We start from the raw sequence: 23529 nt of genomic DNA on the forward strand, positions 1-23529 counted from the left end.
TGTTTGAGGGTCTAATTGATCCCCCTAGTGATCTTATATGTTTATTTTGGAGTCAGTAAGAGCACTCTGTTATTGCTTTCAAATATACTCTGCTTGTTTTGAGTTGCCAAAGAGGAATACTGTACTCGATAGAGAATTTCCTTGTGTCCATGCTGGCTGAGAGCATGCGTGGAATCCGTGCTTTGGGTAATGCCCGTAACAAGAGTTGTTGCTGATGCACTTGGTGTGGTGACAATTTGTCTTGTTGCTGTTCTGGTCCTTCTGGGTGTGTTTTGCACTGTGTACGTACTTTACTTCCGTAATCGGATCCGTAGTCAAGGTCTTATTCGGTTCAATTATTTTAGTGGTCCTTGGATTATCAGAATTGCATTGATCTCTTTCGCAATCTGGTGGGCTATTTGGGAGATTATTAGGCTGAATCTGTTGAGACATGAAAGACGAATCTTGGGTGCCCTCAACTCAAAATGGCATGAAATTGTTTGCAAATGCTACATCATTTCAAACCTGGGGTTTGCAGAACCGTGCCTTCTTCTCGCCCTTTTATTTCTTCTCCGTGCATCATTACAGAGGTCTGGGACATTAAACCAGAAGTGGAATACAAGAACAGCCGGATGTGTTATTCTTTATTGTCTCCCAATGTTCGTTCTTCAGCTCATAGTTATTTTAATTGAGCCAAAGTATAGCAAGAACAGTTCCATGAACAAACTGCCTCCATATTTCTTCAAAACAGCTTCTTCTAAGACAAGTGACAATGACAATGTTACCATATGCACCTACCCTCTGTCAAGCACTATCATTCTTGGTCTTTTTGGTACTGTACTCACTACATACTTTTTATGGGTTGGGAGGCGAATTCTTCATTTGGTCATCAATAAGGGTTTGCAGAAACGGGTGTACACATTAGTCTTTTCTATTCCTGTTCTTTTTCTCTTAAGAGTACTACTTCTTGGTCTGTCGGTCCTATCTGAGCCAGAAAATCTTTTGTTTGATGCCATTGCATTTTTGGCTTTTCTCTCTCTTCTATTTTGTGTGGGAGTTGGTATCTGTATGCTGGTGTACCTTCCGGTTGTGGATTCTTTAGCTGTGAGGAGTCATCAAAGCGATGCAGAGGCTAGATGTAGTGATGAGTACAACGATTCCATTTCACTAATTCCTCCAACTCATAGACCTCGTGAAGAAAGTACNAAAATCGAGTCTAGCGATTCTAGCGCTCAATACACTTCTAGTTCCAAAGGAAAATGAAAAATCTAGGGCTCAGTTTAATCGAGAGTAATGAAAATGTCGTTGATTCTACAGTTGAATTTTAATATTAGCTCAAGAGCTTCGAGTTTTGCCGAACTTCAATTTTTTTTGGGAGCTTGATCCATAAATTATTGAACACTTCTATAAAATGTGTATATCTAAGTATATATTAATCTTTCCAAATACCTGATATTAAAAATCATTTTGAAAAAATAATTGGCTTTCAAACAAAAAAAAAAAAAAAATTTAAATCTTATTTCAAACAAAGAGAAAACTTGCCAAAATTTTTGAAGAAGATATAGTTTTGAATAGTAATTTTTTTTTAGAGAATATGCGGTTAAAAAATAGAGAAAAATTTTATGTATAAAAAGTTTTTATTTTGTGGGGGAATGTGAAAATTATCAAAATAGTCAATTTTTGACTTTGCATTTACAAAAATATCACTTTTTTAAATTTTTTGCAAGATTGCCAATTTTGAACATTTTTGTCCCTCTAGATAATTCAAATACACAACATGTCATTCATTAAAAACTGTTTTGGCTAGATGAAAAAATAATACAAAAGGTTTATACACACACACACACACACCTCTTATTCCTTAAATTTAAACGGCTCAATTTCATCTCGTTCAACGCTGTCGACAACATTAAAATCCTTCATTTTTGTCCAGGCTTGAAGCCAAATATCCGTTAATCAGTCCACTGTCAACGAAGATGACCATTAATCTCTTGAGGTTTTCTTTTATCTTTTTTTTTTGCATTTGTTGCTCTCTTTTCTTCTGATTTTTCAAAACCTCTTATTCCTTAAATTTAAACGGCTCAATTTCATCTCGTTCAACGCTGTCGACAACATTAAAATCCTTCATTTTTGTCCAGGCTTGAAGCCAAATATCCGTTAATCAGTCCACTGTCGACGAAGATGACCATTAATCTCTTGAGGTTTTCTTTTATCTTTTTTTTTTGCATTTGTTGCTCTCTTTTCTTCTGATTTTTCAAATTTACGGGTATTTGTTTTTCATTCTTCACAATTTTTGTCCTAAATTGGTACAATGTCTCTTTTTTCATTTTTGTTGTCTATTTTTTTAGTTCTATGAAAATGTTAATGTGTTTGTGTAAGTTATCTATGAATTTCTTTCTTATAATTATGTTTTTCACTTTTCTTTTATGTAAATAATGGTTATTGGTCATTCTTGGGCAAATTGAGTTTGGGTTTAATTTTTGAGTTTGCAAAATGAGCGAAGATTAAACTGGGTATATTCTAATCAACATGCACAAATAAACTTGGTTAAGTGTGTCTTTATATGATTATTCAGGGTTATTTGAATGTTGTTTTAAGCGTTGGATCATTCTATTTTCATTCTTGAAAATGTCTTTGTTTTTACATATAAAACTTATGGCTGAATATATGAAAAGTATTACTATTTAAAGTTATGAGAATAACACATCATGTTTGTCACAATTCAACCCTTCATGTTTTGGAAAACCAATATAAATGTGAAATGTAAATGTAAATCCTGAGAGTAACGAAATCATTTGTCAAGATGAATTGTTGTTCTGGACAGTTAGGTTCTGAAATTCTCGACAATTAACCAACTTATCTCGACAGTTGGATGTAGAAGCCAAATTTTGTTAAATCTCTCTTCTACATGTGATTTTAGGGGTTGAAACGTATAACATATCATCTGAGTACTATTATTACTTCATGGAATATAAACATAATAGTTATGAATTCATTTTTAGAGATAAACTGTCATTCTAGATAGAAAAATCACTGATCCAATAGGTATTTGCTTGAACTACCGGAAGGTCCATCGACTAGCTAGGTAAACAAGGGAATTGGTATGTGTTATCACTCTAATTTAAAAACGCATTTGTCCCACTGTTTGAAGTTTTAATCTTAATGATTTCAAACATGGTTGTTTCGTATGAAGATACTGACCTGAAAGTTGGTAGTCCGAACAATCGAATGTCCATTGACTAGAGGGGTAAATGAGGCAATTGATATTTGTTACTACTTTCAATTAAAACAAATGCTCGATTGTTTTGATTTCTTAACCTTGGCATTTGAAACTTGATTATTTCGTATCAACGTGTCGACCCGAAAGGTACATGACTAGACAGTCACGAAGTTCCCTGTGCTTGTGGCAGACGGTAAGTTTCGTAATGAGGTAGTTATACAATGTCAAAGTCTTATATTTTACGTTAAATATGTTTAGTTGAAGACAAACGTATCATTTCGATGTTATACTTCAAATCTTGGTAGAATATGTTATTTTCTTCCATTATTAAATTTTGATAACTAATACGACACTAATCACTTTTGCATAGGAGTACACACTGATGTACCATTAGTATCAACTATACCCGTTCAAGGTGACGATGACATTAACACAAATATGCAACGATCATCACGTGTTTGAGTGCCTGCTGCATCGACATGACTCCATTCACGAGGAGGAGCGAATAGAAAGTCAACCTATATTAAATCAAGCAACATATCAAATACATTGCAGGAGTTAGTTAGGAAAATAGTCACATATTCCCAAGGATAACATAATTGTTGTTTTAAGTAGTTAATGACGGAATAGTACTTTTAGATGTGTTTATTTTAAAATGAAAATGTAACGTGATAATACTTTTGTATAGTTTTTTACTTTAAAATATTATACAATTTTTATTAGTGATGTGCACAAATGTTTTAATTTGCTGTAATAGTCACTTAAACGATGTGTGCTCCTAGGTAAAATTCAATGGTAACATAGTTGAATTTGTTAATTTTACAACTATTTATACTTATGTGTAGACTATATTTATGGTCTCTAGTTTCAATTAGGAATTCACTTGATAATGTATGTACATAATGGTGTGTATCCAAATATCCGTTACATTGAAATTTACAGTGTACTTTACTCATTTGTAATGAACTGTCGAAATTATTCGTACAATTTGTCATGATTTGAACTATCGACAAGTAATAAAATATGTTGTCTAATAAGTTACTATGCCCGTAGTAATATTTCTACACACTAATGCCTACAACTAACTTTGTCTAATTAATTGTTTGTTCATCAATTGTGAACATGAAATAATGTGTTATCCAAATTCTCATCTAATCGTATATCCTCAATATCAAAAATTAATATTTTTTGTGCATTATCATTTGAAACACTTTGCATTTGATCAACCTCATGTTGTGTTTACTGGATGCAGGGTGAATTCTGTTATCTTTGTGATATAGGAACTTATCATTTTATCATTCATCGTTTTCTCTTTCTTCTATTTACATTGTACACATTTCAATGTTCTATAATAGTAAATGATATGTTCTTTCGACAAGTGCTAGTATTCAGGATCATTGATTACCAACAACTACAAAAGAAAACTTTATGATAAAATGATACTCATGATTTAAAATTTATATTCTGACGATGAAAGCGGGAGAGAAGGTTCTAATGTCGACGACGAATGAAGTGGGCAGTAATGAAATATAGTTATGTAATAAGTTATGTATAGTCCATCTTTTTAGGGATGATTTTGGTAATGTGTTTACCAAAACTTTACTTATGTTTCTTACGTGTAGTTTTTTTGTGTATTCCAGACTAAGTATCAAGAATGGCAAAAACAATCTGTCGAGATCGACAGATGAATTGTTGGACTGTCATGAAATATGTTGTCTATGAATTCGTATTACTTATGAAATTGAACATGTATTTGCCTGTCTGGGAACGATATGGAAATAATGATGACGATGTAAGTTGAATATAGTAATGTAAGTTGAGAATGTACTTGGGAACATCGTAAGTTGAAAGTACCTTTATGTAAGGCGTGTATGCTTCAGTAAAATCAATATATTATAAGCATGATAAAAAGAAATAAATATAACGAAAATGATAAATTGCTAATTTTTTAAAGTATAAAAGCACTCCACCTCTAATATTGTAGTATATAATTCAATCCAATTTTGTAATTGTCCTCCTTCTTTTTTCCATAGTAATACGACTTAACATTTGTGGTGTTTATCATTTATGTGTCAATTGAGTCAATTATTTACAACTTACAAACAACGTGTTTGGTGGGGGATTAAAATTAAATTTTTTATTAGATTGTGATAGCAATTTTTGAATGGTGTGGTTAAATTATTTTCAACAGTATTAGGGTTCGATAATGACAACATAAGGAGTAATAACAATCGCAAAAGATAATGACAACAAAACGATAATATAACTTGATAATGTACAATGCAGTAGGGGAACATTGGACATATTACATCAACAACGACATCCAACAGTTGTTTAAGAAACTTATGTTACATTAGGGGTTGAACAAACTTTGTCCTATGTTACACGATGAATCTCAAGTGATGACTCATACTTGAAATATTTGGATTGCAAAGGTGAGAATTTTGCACGTTCTATATGTCGATATTTAATATCATCACATTGAAGCTTTCGAATATTTAGATACATGCAAAGCAAAAAGGGAAACAAAGGATTTTAACAGTTTCAAGTGTTGAAGTCGACAGTTAAATTTTCTATCCCGACAGTTATTAAATATCGAGTTCGACAGTTCAAATGTCTAAATCGATGATTTCAATTTCACTATTCGACAATTGAAGTGCTATAAATTTCGGGACAACTTGAAAACCATATACTTTGTTCTTTGGAAGAAATTATTGAAGACATTAATGATGATAATCAATTCTCAACTACAAAATCATAATATCGTCTTAAAATCAAATAAAGACTAACTCAATATTTCACATCAATATGTGGGTATTTTCCCCATAAAAATGTATAAAAATAAAACACATCAATGAATGAGAGATTTAAAAAGTTCAAATAAATATGATCATGTTGTACTAAATATTTAAATCAAGCATTTTATGAGAAAAAAATATAAACAATTTCTACTAGCTCACTTTGAGATGGATGATCAATCCAATAGCTTTCCCTTCGTGATGATGGAGTGAAGATGATGATGAAGAAGGAGGGTTTGAACCTTACGTGTTTATGCTTTTTTTGAAGGGTAATTGGCAAAAAAAGTCCATACCTTTCAAGTGTATTGTGGAAAACATTCATACCTTTCATTTTTTGACATTTTTGCCTCTATTTCCACCTTTCTTTGCGTCAAAGGTCCTTTTCACTATTTTTTGGGTGTAAAATGACCAATATGGCCTCATCTTTTAATAAAGGAGGGTTTGAACCTTACGTGTTTATGCTTTTTTTGAAGGGTAATTGGCAAAAAAAGTCCATACCTTTCAAGTGTATTGTGGAAAACATTCCTACCTTTCATTTTTTGACATTTTTGTCTCTATTTCCACCTTTCTTTGCGTCAAAGGTCCTTTTCACTATTTTTTGGGTGTAAAATGACCAATATGGCCTCATCTTTTAATAAAAGAAAAAAGAAAAGAAAAGAAAAAATTGCAACTGTAGGCGAAACTCTAAAAAAGTGCAAATGCCCCTCCCCCTAAAACTTCACTTTCTTCTCACACCTTATCCCCACGCCACCGTCACTTGTCAGCCATTTTCAACCACCTTCCAATCAGCTTGGCAGTCGGACCAACATATCAACTTGAAGCCCTCACTTCCTTCTTCACAACCCATCCAACCACTGGCCGAAAATCTAAAGGAATTGGCCGAAAAATTATGCCAAAACTGGCTGCTCACGTAACATGAAACGGCCAAAAATGGAGGTCGAAAACTCCATTTTCGACGATACCCATGGCAAACCCATCCTCCAGGTCAATTGTGCTCCTTATTGCGCTCCTATAGATGTTTTCATATCATCAAACAAAGCTGAAAATCAAAATCTACAGCCAGAAAATCGAAGTTTGCATTCGGCTGGTAGTTCTTCAGTTCAATCTTGAAAATTGATCTTTTGATTGATGAATTGATGCAATTGATGGAGGACCCATAGTTGTGACAACATTAGTTGACGATTACATGTTAGAATTGATGGATTGAAGCCCTGTAGCATCATCAATCGAAAGGGGATCGACCGAGTTTCTTTGTGTACGAAATGTCGTGGCTATTTCTACAATTTCTAGCCAAAATTAACGATGACCCATAGGTTCTTTAGGTTCACCTTGAAGAGGCGGTGCTAGAAGGGGCGGTCCGCGATCATCGATCGTGACACCGACGATGAAAAATGTGTTTGAAGTTGCTGATTTAGCTGTTGAAGAAATCGCCTGGTTCTACAATTTTGGGTTAAAATTGACAATGACCCATAGGTTCATTTGGTTCTCCTTGAAGAGGTGGTGCTAGGAGGGGTGGTCCTCTGTCTTCGATCATGACGTCGGCGTCGGAAAAAGGAGTTGAATTTGTTGATTTTGTTGTTGAAGTTGCTTGGGCAGTCTATTTTGGCGCGATTTTTCGACCAATTTCTTTAGATTTCCTGCCAGTGGTTGGGTGGGTTGTGAAGAGGAAAGTGAGGGCTTCAAGTTGGTATGTTGGTCCGACGGCCAAGCTGACCGAAAGGTGGCTGAAAATGGCCGACAAATGGCGATGGCGTGGGGGTGAGGTGTGGGAAGAAGGTGAAGTTTTTGGTGGGTGAGAGGGGGGGATTTGCAATTTTTTAGAAGTTTTGCCTATCGTTGCAATTTTTTCTTTTCTTTTCTTTTCTTTATTCTTTTATTTAAAGAGGATGACATATTGGTCATTTTACACCCAAAAAACAGTGAAAAGAACCTTCGATGCAAAAAAAGGTGAAAATAGGGTTAAAATATCAAAAAATGAAAGATATGAACGTTTTCCACAATACACTCGAAATGTAGAGACGTTTTGTGCCAATTACTCCTTTCTTTTAACTTTTCACCCCCAATTTTTTAACAAAAATTCAATTATGTATATAGATTAATAATCTCTTCCATTGTTTAAAATATAGAAAACAAATCATCACATCAAATCATTAATTATATTCAAATTAAGCATTTATTGCTGTTAAAAATGTGTAACAAATGGTAAAATGGACTTTTTGTAATAAAAAGTGACATTTTTACGGAATTTGGTGCAAATATGAATATTAGGAGAAGTTTCAAATTCGATGACATTTGAATTTGTGGTAAAAAACTGTGCGAAGGGAATAAAAAATGGCTTAAATGATTCCACGTGGCGGTCAAAGTCAAAGTGCAAAAGGTCCAGAGAATCATCGAGAAAAGGTCCCTCTGCGGACCAGTCAAAAAACCAAGGGTATAATCGTAATTCGATTAACTTAGTGACCCGTGCCGCCGCCCCCAAATACACGTTCCTTTACTAGTCCGCCTCCTGCATAGAATAAAATAAGGCCCAAAACAGAAGCCCGAGAGAGTTCTTCATAGCTCCACAGCCTCCACTTGTTCTTGAATTTCAGATTACCGACAATATTGTAAAGATCTCGTTTGGTTGAGTAATTTGCTTGAAAGAAATATGGCGTCGTTCAATGAAGCACCTCCCGGCAATGTTAAATCCGGAGAGAAGATCTTCAAGACCAAGTGCGCTCAGTGCCACACCGTTGAGAAAGGCGCTGGCCACAAACAAGGTCCTTCTCTGCCCCAATATTTTTCTTAATTTTGAAAATAGTGCTTCTTTTTTTTTAGAGTATATGGATCTGCATGATCTGCGTTGTAAAGTTATCGGTCGGATTTCATTTCATGTTTCTGAATTTGTTGTTCTTGAAATGTGTTAATGTGGAATTATAGATCTTGTTTTATTATTGGATTAATTTGATTTTGAATTTTTGTAGTGAGTTGGAGTATATTAGTTATCGGATTTATTGAAAGGAAATGGAAAAATTATCAGCTGAAGCATGCTTGAGTTCAATATACTCATTCTTGGCCTTTGATTTATTATATTTGAACTGTATTATTTTATTATGAGGATTTTAGATCTTATAATCCATCTTACATCCTGGATATATTTTGAGTTTAGCATATATGTTTTTGTTTAGATGAGTGGAGAAATAATGTTGAATACTCCTGAGTTGAAACGACAAACAATTATTGGCTGTATATTCTTAGCAGTGGCAGACGCAAACATTTTGAGGTGCTGGAGCATGATCAAATTTGCAAAGAATACGGATTTACATATATCTCTTGGATGACGATCATGGCCAAGTTTGTTCTCCTTTTTATCTACAACATCATTTTTATCACTTTTATCTCGAATGATCCTTTCATTAACATTGTGATCATCAAAACAAAAAGTATACTTATGTTTAAATTATTTTTCCATCACAATTAATGAAAACAATCCATTCAAGAGAAAATTACAAAAATCAAAGCAAATTTTGAACGTTACATTATCAGCTGCATTCGAATTCAAACAAAGACACAAATCACAGCAAAAATCTATTACCATAAAATCGCCAAAACAAGATGGAAATTGGAGCACCTAAGCGGATCCCCAATTCCATTTTATAAGAAAATACCAAAAAAAATCATCAAAAAGAAATAAATTCCCAGAGAATGAGGCTTCAAATCTGATTTCTGAAGGGAAAAAAATTTAAAAAAAATCAATTTTAGTGACCCACTAGGATCCACTGTGGGTCCGCCACTGATTCTTAGCACTATTTTTAGTAAATTTTGATAAAGTTAATGAAATATGTGGTTGAAGAGTTGTGATTTCCATTAAATGTGTGGTTAGAATTTATTGTTGACTTTGACCTTGAGTTTTAGCAAGATTTTTATCCACACCAAACAGGGGCTTAATGTATTCTTTGGTTCAATATCTCAGGCTTTTTAATTAGGCAACATGCTGAGTATTGTAACTCTCTTAATTGGCTTTTTGCCCGCGATCAATTGTTGGCAGCTTATTTGCATATGCATGCTTGCAATGATATTAATGTTGTGGTGGAATGATATTTGGCCCTCCTTGTACTGTTAGTATGTTGTACAGAAATTTTGTTATATTCAGGCCCACTCCCTTTGTTGTGTCTTATCTGTTGAGGATTTCTCCTTCTTCTGAATCTCCAGGTCCCAACTTGAGTGGCCTCTTCGGAAGGCAATCTGGCACTACCTCTGGTTATTCTTACTCTGCTGCCAACAAGAACATGGCTGTGATCTGGGAAGAGAATACTCTTTATGATTATTTGCTTAATCCTAAGAAGGTTAGTGGACATCTAGTTTTTTTTTTTTTTTTTTTTTTTTTTTTTTATATTCAATTGGTTATAAAAAATGGAGTTATTTCACAAGTTGCAAAAAATGTTTTCTTGAAGCCATTCACGTTTCCTTTTTATTCCCAAAATTCAATTTAATTTGGACCAATACTTTTTGATACCATGATAAACAATTTATGGTTTTAGTTTGATTTCAAATCAATAACGCCCATAGTTGGAGTCATTTCCGTCCACTTAGTAAATATATAATTGGGAAATTTATCAAACACATTGTGCAGATAGGGTGTAATCACATGATACATACTTTGTTTTCAAAATTAAACTTTACCAAGTGTATTGATTAGCATCAGCAATAAATAAATAATAGTTCATTAATTTTCGGGAGAATAAGAGAGATTACAAATGCATCCTGAATACAAGAGTAACACTCTCTCCACATGCCATAGTATGAGAATCTTGAAAGAAAAGCATCTGAAGTGCAGAATATGACCTCTATTTTAAGTAGGATGTCTGATTCCATAATTTGGAGAAAGGATAAAAACTTGATGTGAGAAGACTTTGCTTATGAATTCTATAGAAAATATTTTCTGTTGTATGGACAATTGCCACTCGGATTACATAATTTATTGAGTATTCTAATATTTACAAGAATGTTATTGTTAGTGAATTGAAATACAAATATGTAATCAAAATGCAATTATTAGGTAAATGAATGGCCTTTGGTTAAAGTTACAGATCATGAGCATTATGTGCTAGAGAAAATGTGAATGTTAATGAAAGGAAACTATAAGACTTGTACTGTCAAAATGCAATATTCTAATTGAAAATACTACTCACCACAGAATTAAATTACAAATATGGATTAAAAAAAAATGTAAGTAAGTAGTGATGAATTCAGGATTACGAAAATAAATTGGACTAATTTTGCAAATTGCAAAATAATGATAATCATCAAAAGAAGAAAACATCCTAATGAAATGTGATATTTACTGTTTCCGATGTGGGTGGCATTTTAACCGGAACCGATGCTTCTTCCGGTTTGGTTCCAAGAATTATATTAAACCGAATGGTTCCATTTACAAAATATTTGAAGCTTAATGGGTGAATTGTATCCCTGGTAAAACATAATGTTTCAATTTACTAATTACCAAATTTTAATTGGTGCTTCCCGTTCTTGAAATACCTGGACTAGACACCCCCCCCCCACACACCCAGCCCTTGTTTGTGAAATAATGGCTTATGAAACGTAATGTTAATAATTAGCTTATGTGAAATGCAATTACATTATATAAATGAGAATATTTCGTGTGAAGTATAATTACACTGTATACGAGTCAGTGTTTGTAAATTTATGTGTAATGTTGTCCAAAGTCGAATACTATTTTAATCCAGTTAATGGAACAAATTTAAAATCCATTCTGAAACCAAACTAACCTATTTATGCAATGTTACACTATGTACAAGTTGTAGGACTTGAATTAAAAAGTGATTCTACATAATGGAAGTTCCAGGATAGTTGGGGCTTGTGCATAGCCCGAAAGAGATTGTTATCTCGTGAGTGACGCAATAAGGTGAAATTAGTAGACCAAAATCAATATGGCCATATGTGTTGGCAAAGTATTTAGTTTCAAAGACTTTTTTTTTTTTTTCACAGTAGATGTAGCATTGTATTGAATAAAGTGGTGAAAAATGTTTAGTTTGGTTGATCCCAATTTTATAGTAATGAGGCTTAGATAAATATTTGGTGTATATCTACATGAATGGTAAGATATCATCTAATCGGCTTACGACTTTCTTCTTTCTTTGTTTCCATCCATCGCATCTTAACTCGTATTTGAAAGATACCTTCCTCTTTCTGCCTTTTGCGTTTAATATACTAAATGCATATATTGGAAACTGTAGTTGAGGGATTGTTGTTCTTCCCCAATGATGTACATGTTACTGATCTAAGTTTTGTGTTTGGGTTTTTATGAATGTAGATGGAGTTCATACTTCATAGCTCCTCAATGAGATTCCTAACATAGAAATTTCCTCCTCTGCCTTATCTTGCCTCCAACATTGACCCTGTTCTGTTGTTTGAGTAGTGTTATACAGTAACATTTGCTCAAGTGAGGATGAGTGTATTCTGATTTTACACGTGGAAGAAATAATGCTTACATCAGTTTGAAATGGATATTCTTGGGTGCAGTACATTCCTGGAACTAAGATGGTTTTCCCTGGATTGAAGAAGCCTCAAGAGCGTGCAGATCTAATAGCTTATCTCAAGGAGGCAACTGCTTGAAGCTTCTAGCTTTAAGGAAGCTAGTTATTTTTACTGAAACATGCTTAGATTGGTCATTGGTGTCATTTGGGAAATTTTTTTAGAGGAAAAAGAATTAGTAACTGCGATTCTATTTAATAAGTGCATCACAGTTGTGCACTGTTCTATTTCTCTGAGCTTTTACACCCACAATTGCAAATTTTGTTGCCTCTGCGGCTATTGATTTTTTGAACTGATATAGTTGGGTATGTCTTTCATACATCGATGAATTAATTCATCATATTATATTTTGCTTGCTGTTTCACCACTGATTTACGGTATCTTGAAAATTCTTTCTTCACTTTTCATTGAGGTTTCATATGTTCATGATCGTTACCTGTTATGATTATTGATCTTGTTATGCTATTCATCTTCGATGTTGAGATTGTCTGGTGGTGGAACCTGGGCAATGGAATCTGCTGCCGCAGGTCAAATTTATATTCTGGCATTAGATTACACAAGGTTACTCCAACGAACAAATTGTCTTTGGCTTGTATCTTGATTGTGCCATTCAATCCTAATCTGATATAATACATAAAAGATCTTCGAAAAGTGGTTATGATCCTCTGAAGAATCAAACTTATTTAACGCGGAAAAGGATCCAATGAATTCAAAAGAATTGAACGAGGAGCTGTTTGAGGTGAAAATCAATATAACTTTAAGTAAGACGGGTTCTTAATATTACTATAACATGTTACGAGTCATTTTTTCTTTTAAAGATTCTAGTTTGTCTTTTTCTAGTTGCTGCTCATTTCAATTTTTGGAAGCTTGTGCTTAACTTGAATGGCTTTGGCTGGTAACATCTGTGTGTTGGGGAAATGCTCTAGAGTTGCTGAATTTTTTAATTATGTTAAGAGGAAAGATAATAAATATTTCTTTCTTTAAAGCAAATAGTAGGTAACATGTACTTATCAACCATTTTCATTATAGGGACATTGCTATCGGAGTTTAATTTAATGCCTTCGTGGCTGCATTCTAAAAGGCCCACATAAGTGTTAGGGACCAAGAAAATTCCATGTCTAGAGCGTAGTCAGGAAATAGATTGTCAATGTAGGAGTATCAAGCGTGCTGTTTTATTTAAAAAATGATCGTCTAAGTTGTGCGACGTTCTGTTTGGCAATGATATTTTCTTGTTTTGAAGTTTAGTCTAACAAAAATGTTCAAAAATTAATTTAGAAACAAAATAAATTTAACAAATTATATCATAACATGCATAGCATTCTCTGCTCATGAATAAAGAATTATTGATTTAGTGTCTGCGCAACTGTGCATGATTTTCAGAATTATGTTTTTATTGAAATCCTGAAAAATATGTATAAAGGTCCTATCAATGATCAAACTTAAATAATTATGTACGATTAGAATTTTCTTAAAATAAAAAAAAAAAAGGTCTGAAAGTAAGGATTGAGGCTTGACTTTCATGTCTTGTTATACGTTGTCTTCTAGATGTGAGAGAGAGATATTTACGAGTATTAGACAACACTAGTATATTTGACAAAAGGGTGTCCCCACACAAATGGAGTTGCAACCATTAAGCTCAAATGACTAGTCAATAAGAGTGAATATATATATATATATATATATATATATATAGAGAGAGAGAGAGAGAGAGTATGATCATTTAATAAAAAGAGAATTCGACAATTCTAAAAATTAAATTTTCTTTTTCTTTTTCCTATTTTCAATCATACAATCTTTTATAAAATAATATTACACGTAAATCGAAATTTATTTCCTTTTTTTTCAACTATTCATTCTTAAAAAAAATAATTTTCTTTTTATTTTAATTTGAAAAAAAATGAGGGCCGAATGGGAGAGGTTAAATGTAAATCCAGACGTTTTACTGCATCACATCACGCATATGGTGTGAACCTAGCTAGGCTAGTTGATCACAAACAATGTGTTGCCGGTTCCTTTGCGGTGCTAAACTTTCAAGAGAAAAATGTTCATCTTTCTTTTTAAACACAGGTCGTGATTGAGGCCCCACTATTGGTATTTGACTTTTGACGACAACGTCGACAAGAACTAGCGAACATCAATTGAAAACTGGACGGTCATACTTTAATCAACCCTGCTTTTTGCTTTGGCTTTTTTTGTAATTTAATGGTTAAATGTAGTTTTATACAGTTTTCCCATTGGATTAAATTTAATACATGATTACTTAATTTGCTAAAAATGTTACCTTTTATTATTATTTTCAAAAACGTCCTTACCTTTCTTTTTTTGACATTTTCACCCTTAATTTTCACTTTTCATTTCGCAAAAATCATTTTCATCCATTTTTCCAATTAAAAGATATGAAATGACGAATACACCCTTTTTATTTGAATAAAAGAAAAAGAAAATCTTGATTCCAATTTTTTTTAAAATAAGTGTAAACGAGTACCAAATAAATAATTCAAAAAGTAATTAGCATATAATGTCCATATTTTTCACTATTATTCTGAAAAAGTCTATACCTTTCATTTTTTACCATATTCATCCTTAATTACATCTTTAATTGCTCAAACCATCATTTCTATCCATTTTCATCAAATTTCTCAATAAAGTTGTGAAATGACGAGTATGCTCTCATATTTAAATAAATAAAGAAAAATATTTTTTAAAAATTTTAATTTTTTTAATAATTTTGTTGGGACTCTTTTGTATTTTTTTAAAAAGGTTTAGGATTATGATTGCAATTAATTTTTTATTTTTAAATTTAAATAGGACAGTATATTCACCATTTCACATTTTTTTTACTGAGAAATTGGATGGAAATGATGGTTTGAGCAATTAAAGGTGAAAATGCCAACAAATAAAATTTAGGGATGTTTTTCTCAATAATAATGAAATGTAGGGACATTATGTGCTAATTACCATTCTAATAATTTATTTAGAACTCGTTTGCACTTTCTAGAAAAAATTGGGATTATGGTTACAATTACCTTTTTATTTAAATAAAAGGGTACATTCATTATATCACAGTTTTTTATTAGGAAAATGGATGAGAATAACCTTTTGCACAATAAAATATTAAAATAAAAGTGAAAATGTCAAAAAATAAAAGATAATGGCATTTTTCACAATAATAGTGAAAAGTAAAGACGATATATGGTAATTACCCAAAATGTTAAGCAATTAGGATAAGAATAAGATTGGCATATTATGTCATTATTACTATAATAAAGTGAACAGGTTGTTATTTAATTACTCAATCTCATTATTCGACAAATTAATTGCATTTTGAAAGATTGGCTAACAAACACAATAACAATGAATAATGGAGTACTTCTGCACTGACAGGGGCCATTGACACGCCCTGAGACAAGGGCTGAGGTGCTTAGCAGAGTAATACATGAATAATGACCCATTTGGTGTAACATTTAAAAATTCAAAAATTATTTTTAAACCTGTTTGACTAATTTTATGAAAGCACTTCTGCTAATAAGAAAAACTTTTAGAGAAAATTGATTGAATGTAACTTTATCTAAAAGCATTTTTCAAAATTGGAAATGCTTTTGAAAATGAATTTTAAAAAAAAAAAAATTATGGTAATTTTTTTTTCCAAATCTCTCCTATAAAAAGCATAAAAAATATAACAGTCATGTCAAACGGATCTTAAGCCTTGTTTAATTTATATTCTTTGGCCACAAAAATTAAAAATATGACATTTATCCATCACATCAAGCCATCATATTTGATTTTCTATCTCTTGTGTGGTTCCGTAACGACTATATTTTTCATTCTCATTCTTATAGAAATGGGTACCAAATGGGGCTTAAGAGTTTGTGTGGGAGGAATTTTAGCCCCTGTTTGAGCTACATTATAGTAAAAATGAGAATGAAAAATATAGTCGTTATGAGCTCCATACAAGAGATAAAAAAATGAAATATTATGATTTGATGTGATGGATAACGATCATATTTTTCATTTTAATAAGGAAATAATGGGGCTCAAACAGGGCATTAAAATTTTTAAAAGCATTTTTTGAAGGTGAAAAGCTCTTCTTAGGGCTTGTTTGATAGTATGGAATTTCATTTCCATGGAACTTCAATTCCTTCTTTTCCCTTTTTTAGTTGTTTGATAGCATTTTAAATTCCATGGAAATCAATTCTTGCTTTTGTTAAAAGTTGTGCAATTCCTGATTTTTATGGAATTCCAATTCTCACCGGGCATTGTAGCAAGTTTTTTAATTTTTTTGGTAATAGAAACAAATTCTAAGAATTATTATAAAAAAATATTTTCATTTAATTGACAATTTCTATGTAAAACAAAGTCAAACAAACACTCAAAGATAGATGATTTTCTTGATTTTTTTTTTGGTCTTGGCAATGGAAACAAATTTCATTTCCAATACCTGTAAATTTCATCCATTTAATTGACAATTCTCATGTAAAACAAAGTCAAACGAACATCAAAAAATACTTTTATTTTAACATTTTCCACGTGAAAAATTATATCAATCAAACACAATAATTTACATTTCCCAGGAAAACAATTCTATGCAATTCAATTCCTTGAAATTCATTTTCTAAGCAATTCAATTCCATATTTGCAATCAAACGGACCCTTATGTCAAAAAGTACTGTTTAACAAAAAAAAAAAACCTTAAAAAAGTTGTTAAAAAACTAGAATTAATCTTTTATGGAAAGCTGTCATTCTGATTAATGAAGCTTCAAAATTAATAAATTACATATTAACATATCATAAAAAAAAAATTTAACTTCCATGAAATAAATATAAAAAAAAAATTATACAAAAGCATTTTTATGATTTTATGGTCAAATAGTCAATTTAATATTCATAGCATTTTCTGAATTTACAACCAAATAGTCAACAACTTTTAAATAAAATTTGTACACTCAAAAGTTCTATTCACAACATTAATAATTTTTAGTGTAAAAACATCTCTAAAAAGTTAGAATTTTTCTTGTTTTACAGTCCGACTAGAACTGTAAAACTTACAATCCCGTCATTGAGATGGGGGCTCGCGATGTGAGGAAGCCGTGAGCAATGCTGTGTGTCGAGTTGTACACACGGCACGATTCAAAAAGTTATATCCTTTTAATGCATTAGTAAAATGAATGGCAATTACAATTCTCGTACGTTAGGATTTTCGAAAGCAGGGTGAAATTTAAAAATTTCCTTTATTGTCTTGTTTAATTTAAAAATGAAATTGAGAATTTGAGGGGGTTTATATGCAAAGTGGCCAAAAGTCAAAGGAATAATATCCACTAGAAATTACTTTAAAATCCGCAACCAATGTAAAGGTTCTTTAACTATTAAAATCATCCAACGCGCGACAGTTTCCATTTCCACCAATATTAGTCTTAAATCTTAATTGCGTGCAAAACCTCCAGCAGTTGCTCTCAGGTTCGTTTCTCTACGATCCCATCAAGTTCTTCTTTCTTCATGCATTGCATTTAACGCTTAAGTTACGCATATGACATATCATTTTCACTGAATCAATGATCAACGGTTTTATTATCTGAATTCTTTTTTTTATTACTTCAATATTCAATTTTAGTATTGATTACTTGAATTGGGATCTAATGGTGTAATTTTCAGATTTTTAGTCTTACAATGGGTTTCCTTGAATTTTGCATTTATTTGGTTTGTTCTCTCTTTTTTTTACTAAGCAGTAGTTGTGCTTGTGATCGGTAAATGGTTTGAGTTTCTCAAGGAAATTGCTTTATGGGTGAATCTAGATTTTTTTTTTCCGAGTTTAGATTTGGGATCAAAGATGTTGAGACTTGAGATTTGAGAAACTCTTCTTTTAAATCTTGTGTGTGTGTTTATTGCAAGAACAATCCGTAAAGGGACATATCCATGTATTCACTATTTAGAAAGGTTGAATTGGGTACAAAGCATTTGATTCTGCAAGAGTGTAAGCCTCAAGGAGTTTGAGGTGTAAAGCTCGTATAATTAAAAAAATATATATATACAAAATAACAGCCATAAGATAATTATAGAAATGATCATCTAAAATTCATTATAAAACATTTCAACAGAGTTAAAAGTCTAATTTGGAACTAAAAACGTAAAATAGATCAAGAAACTAGTAAATAATAAATTAGCAAACTGGTCTATGACCACGAATCCTCAATGATTTATTTGGATGCAATGGAATTTTATCATTTCAAAAAAGCATTCTAGTTGGAAGGAGAACCAAAATTTTAAACAATATTTTGTTTGTTTTGATTTTAACATAGCTCATACTAGATAGAAGAAAAGTACAAAAGAAAGAGAGGGGCGAAGTTACATAAATGGCTGCAACTTCAGTATTAAGAGGGTAGAACATGCCTGGCTTTTCTAATTTCCAAACCTTTTCCCTGTTTTTGGAATTGATTGAAAGAAACAAGGTAAATACTCCATCCCAGGTTCAAAATGGTGCAAAGAACCGTAAAAATGTTCCAGACTGAAGAACCTAATCAAAGAGCTTAGGAAAGTAAAAAAGCTCAACTGACTAAACACCAAGGAGTCCACACCTTCAGCTTCCTAAGGCATTTGACACAAACCATATGCCAATGTAACTCAAGGCACGAGCTTTGAGGCTCTTAACGGATACCTCATCATGAGGCGCACCTCAAGGTAAGCCTAGGGTGCTTTTTTTAATGATAATATTTGTTATGTTGAAGATGCAACGTTAACTATTCGAGTACGTGATACAGGGCAATGTATGTTCAAGGCAGTTAAGATTTGCTGTTTAAGTAAAAGTCTCAGCACTGCAATGAATCATGTTTTATAAAATTTATTTGTGATTATGTTGACCTAAAGATAATGATTAGAAATGTGATTAAATTGTCTCTCATTCTTACTGAAGCAGGGAAATCTTGGCTTTTGATTACATTATCCTTAGGATTTGATTACTAATATCATAAAATTGTCTCTCATCCATGTTGCAGCAGGAAAAATGTTGGACAATGGCTTTGATGCAGGAAACATGTTGGACAACAGCTTTGACAGTAGAGAAGATGAATTTCCTAATTGCTGTACTGATGAGGTAGGCCACAGGCCCACATAGTTTCCCTTTTCTTCTTTTTATATGTAACATTCTCTTTGTCCACCCTCCTCTTGTGAGGTGTTGTGGCGAAATCGTACCTTCTTTTCCTCATAAAATCAGTGAAGTATATAAATCAAATTGGAGGAAACACTAACCTTTGCTCAGCTAGCGAACCATAATAACGTGACTTCAGCAAGGCGTGTAGCCGAGCCTCTCTTTCCGGTGTCTCTGTTTAAAGAACTAAAGAAGCTAAAAAAGCTATCTTTTTAGAATGTCTCTCGTTAAACCATTTTCTAAAAGAAATATTGATTGTCAACTTAAAATAATCACTTGAAGTGCTGTCAAAGTTCAATAAATTTTCTTTTGCCAGTGCATCACATGAAGGTTCAATAGCATGACTAGGATGCTAGTCAGCCATGACTTCCACACCTTCCACGTTGGAAGTTGTGAAATTGGTTTGTATATGGATTCTGTATTCGTGCCTTAGTGTCAAATGAGTTATCATAACCCAGTGCTTTTATGTGTCGTGTGTATTTTAACTGAGCTTTTCTTCTTTTTTCTGATTATTTATTTGACCTGTTTCCAAATTTTGAAATAAGTTTCAAAATGGTGCAACAATTTGATATTCAATTATAAGAATTTTGGATGCTACACATGACATGTCCCATCACATGCTCCGATCTATCCAACTGCCTTGTGCCCAGGATTGAAGAAATCTTCAATACTGTTCAAATTGCATCTGAAGTGTATTAGCGAATGCTGTAGATTTATAAACATTTCAGTGTTCTCCGTTTTTCGCATTGCAGCTTGTCTACACACTTTGCTGTACCCCTTGTATAACTGTCCTTGCCATTATCATTTGCCTGTGTTATGTTCTTTGTTTTTGTTTATTTGAATCCTGTCTATTTTTTAAGCACTTTTTATCTTTGACTTCTGATGAACTTGTGGTTTGAAGATTTGAAGAATACTGATTAGACAAACAAAGTTACTTCTTTGATGCCAGATTATAAATCAGATTGTTTGGTTGTTGCATTAACGTGTCATGTGGCTCTATTGAATACTGTTTCTTTCTCTTTTGTTTTGTTATTTTCATTCTCATTGTGATTTTTTCCAGGTCAAAGTTGACCCCAGTAGGCCTCCATCCCTAGCTTGGAAACGGAAACTTAATAATGAGGAGCATGACCTTTCTCAATTTGGTCTGACTTTGAGAGAAAAAATCACTTTGGTATTCTTCTGAACTTTAATACTGCTCTTGCCTCCATGGGCTGTAGCCCTGTCTCACACAGTTTATTTATTAAAAGAAGTCTTTGTGCCAAGAAGTATGGAATTGAACATTGTTCAAGCTTGTATTTGAGCTCAGCAGCTTAAGAAATATATGTATATATTGTCTCTTTATCCTTTTTGAAGACGAACCAAACAAGAAATATATTACTCGAACCGTGAACAAAATATCCCTCTTCATAGTTAGAAGTTTTCTCCTCTTGACTTGAGCTGAGCTTTCTTCGGAATTTTCTCCATCTGGAATTTAATACTATTAGATGTTAGCATCAAGGTTCTGTCTCCAAAATATTGCCCAAACTTCTCTTAAAGTTGTCCTACAATGTTTACTTGGTGATGTGCAACTTAAATAGTTGAGGAACATGTAAATGAACAAGATTGTTGCCTTTAGTGGTCCCGCAGTTAACAGTCTAATATTCATTCTCTCTAGTTGTGAGTTTTTATCCTGCATATCTGTTCCTGTAATAGCATCTTTTTGGTTCTCCATAGGCTCCAATAGGTTATCGGCTGTGGCGGTATCTTCGAGAGGAAAAAATCAGGGGAAAGGTAAATTCTCCTCTATTATAGAATTGAAACTTGAGTTGGTGGATCCCCTGTTGGTAAGAGCATCTCTCTCCTGTTCTTGCAGAACTGTTTTCTAGATCCTTTTACGAAACGCCATACAACATCTTGCCATGGGATTCCAATAGGTGGTATTGGGTATGTATATTTTACTCTCTCTTTCTACTCCGCAAGTAGAGGATCATTCATGATTCAGCAAAAGGCAGCGACAATAAAAGTCTGAATAGTTTTTTCTGTTAGATGATGTAAGCCATATTATAACTTTATGGATCAACAACTTTTCAGTTATTTTTCAAAATAAACTACTAAGATGTGATATATGCAACATTTTTAATCACTTCTTGCATTTTTATCAAGTGCAATATAGGGATTTTTTCGCTGTCTAAACTGTTATCTTGGACAGTCTTTTGTCCTTGTGGCAGAATTTTGAAAGATATTTTCTTAAGTTGAACCTTCTCATGAAGAAGTAAAACAAGATTATATAACAAAGCACAAATTTGAGTCATTACTTTGAAGAGCTATCATTCTTATACTGTTTTTCCCTTCAAAGTGAAGCAAAAAAGCACATGTTTCTCTATCAATGCATGGTATTCATCTGCGTAACTGTGGACTGTTTTTTACGAATAACCTGTAATGTGTAACAACGGTGCCTTATAAAATATCATGGATATTCAATTTAATTGGTGTTACTGTAATTAATGTATGTGTATATGATTGGAGACAATTTTCAGAGCAGGAAGCATCGGAAGAAGTTTAAAAGGCGAATTTATGCGTTGGCAACTATTCCCTAGAATATGTGAAGAAAAACCAGTCTTGGCAAACCAATTTTCTGTAAGTTGACCTAGTTCTAAAGATGTTCACAATTATGTTATTACATGATGACAAGTTTTTTCAAGCATACCGCCATTGAAGTGATGTGACACTATTAGTAACATCCGGTGAAATATTAACTAGACTATGAACTGTGAGTAACACATTACTTTTACATAAACATAAAGTGAAAAATTCAATAATCAGTAATATGTCATTGAAATGGTGTGGTTGACAAAAGATAGATTTTCGGTTGCATTTCTATTGCTAACTTTTATTTACTAATGACCACATTATATTGTTTCTCCAAACTTGCAGATATTTGTTTCACGTCCAAACGGGGAAAAGTATTCTAGTGTGCTATGCCCAAAGAGTCTGGAAGTGTTAAAGTAAGAATGTACTTTTAATTTGTTTTTCCGGATAACTTGATATGTGAAATTAATAATGCTTTCAAGTGACCCCCCACCCCAGTTTTTTTCTCTGTAAGGAATATTGTGTGAAAGAATCAACGTGTAAATTTCTCTGAAATAATGTGGATAAACAGTGATAGTTCAGCTTCTGGGATAGGATCTTGGGACTGGAATCTGGGTGGACAAAGTTCCACATACCATGCATTATTCCCAAGGGCTTGGACTGTATATGATGGTAATCTTGTGATTTGCTAATGCATTCACAATTTATGTCCCAAGTCATGGATTTCTAGCATCACATTTTTTCTTTAATGCAGGAGAACCTGATCCAGCACTTAAAATAGTATGTCGTCAAATTTCTCCTGTTATTCCCCATAATTACAAGGAGAGCAGCTTCCCTGTGGCAGTATTTACTTACACGGTACAAAATTTCTCAAAACTTCAAAAACACACACACACGCCTACTTCCCCAGCACACATACATTCGGAGAAAGGCATTGTATAACATTTATATGAAGAAATCGACTATGATTGTCTTCAGTTGTCTAATTTGGGAAAGACGGCCGCAGATGTCACTTTGCTTTTCACGTGGGCGGTATGTACTCTTTTTTAAGTTGGTTCTCATGATTATTGAAAGAATTAACATTTCAACTTACCTTTTCGTTCCATGTACAGTAATTCTCTTGACATTTTTATTTCATGGTTAGCCTGCTTCTTACACAAAATATTTCTGACAACTGTTCTTGATCAATCTTCTTGCAGAATTCTGTTGGTGGAGATTCTGGATTTTCTGGTAACCATTTCAATTCAAAATTTCGGTAAGGTTGCATTTATCACCTTCAAATATTGTGATTG

The 23529-nt window shown here is 32.8% G+C and overlaps 3 protein-coding genes across 4 annotated transcripts; all 3 read left to right on the forward strand.

Annotated features, from left to right (window-relative positions):
* Positions 1-6: 6 nt before the first annotated feature.
* Positions 7-1257, forward strand: LOC111375630. Its single transcript, XM_022998483.1, has one exon. It carries the CDS (start codon positions 190-192, stop codon positions 1240-1242), a length of 1053 nt encoding a protein of 350 aa, XP_022854251.1. The 5' UTR covers positions 7-189; the 3' UTR covers positions 1243-1257.
* A 7233-nt stretch (positions 1258-8490) lies between these two features.
* LOC111375631 (cytochrome c) lies at positions 8491-12931 on the forward strand. 2 transcript variants are annotated; one of them, XM_022998486.1, is made up of 3 exons: positions 8491-8756; positions 10189-10322; positions 12311-12931. In XM_022998486.1, exons 1-3 carry the CDS (start codon positions 8645-8647, stop codon positions 12353-12355), a joined length of 291 nt encoding a protein of 96 aa, XP_022854254.1. In that variant the 5' UTR covers positions 8491-8644; the 3' UTR covers positions 12356-12931. The 2 variants fall into 2 exon arrangements, with proteins under 2 accessions (XP_022854254.1, XP_022854253.1); XM_022998485.1 differs by having other exon boundaries at positions 8498-8756; positions 12520-12931.
* Positions 12932-17899: 4968 nt separating this feature from the next.
* On the forward strand, positions 17900-23523 carry LOC111375632 (non-lysosomal glucosylceramidase-like). The gene is made up of 11 exons (XM_022998487.1): positions 17900-17985; positions 19521-19615; positions 20730-20840; positions 21383-21439; positions 21522-21592; positions 22186-22285; positions 22583-22653; positions 22809-22909; positions 22992-23095; positions 23216-23269; positions 23437-23523. The coding sequence occupies exons 2-11, from the start codon at positions 19526-19528 to the stop codon at positions 23494-23496; spliced, it is 819 nt and encodes a 272-aa protein (XP_022854255.1). The 5' UTR covers positions 17900-17985; positions 19521-19525; the 3' UTR covers positions 23497-23523.
* Positions 23524-23529: the final 6 nt, after the last annotated feature.

This window comes from Olea europaea, unplaced genomic scaffold (assembly GCF_002742605.1).
Source record: "Olea europaea var. sylvestris unplaced genomic scaffold, O_europaea_v1 scaffold1391, whole genome shotgun sequence".
Lineage (NCBI taxonomy): Eukaryota > Viridiplantae > Streptophyta > Magnoliopsida > Lamiales > Oleaceae > Olea > Olea europaea.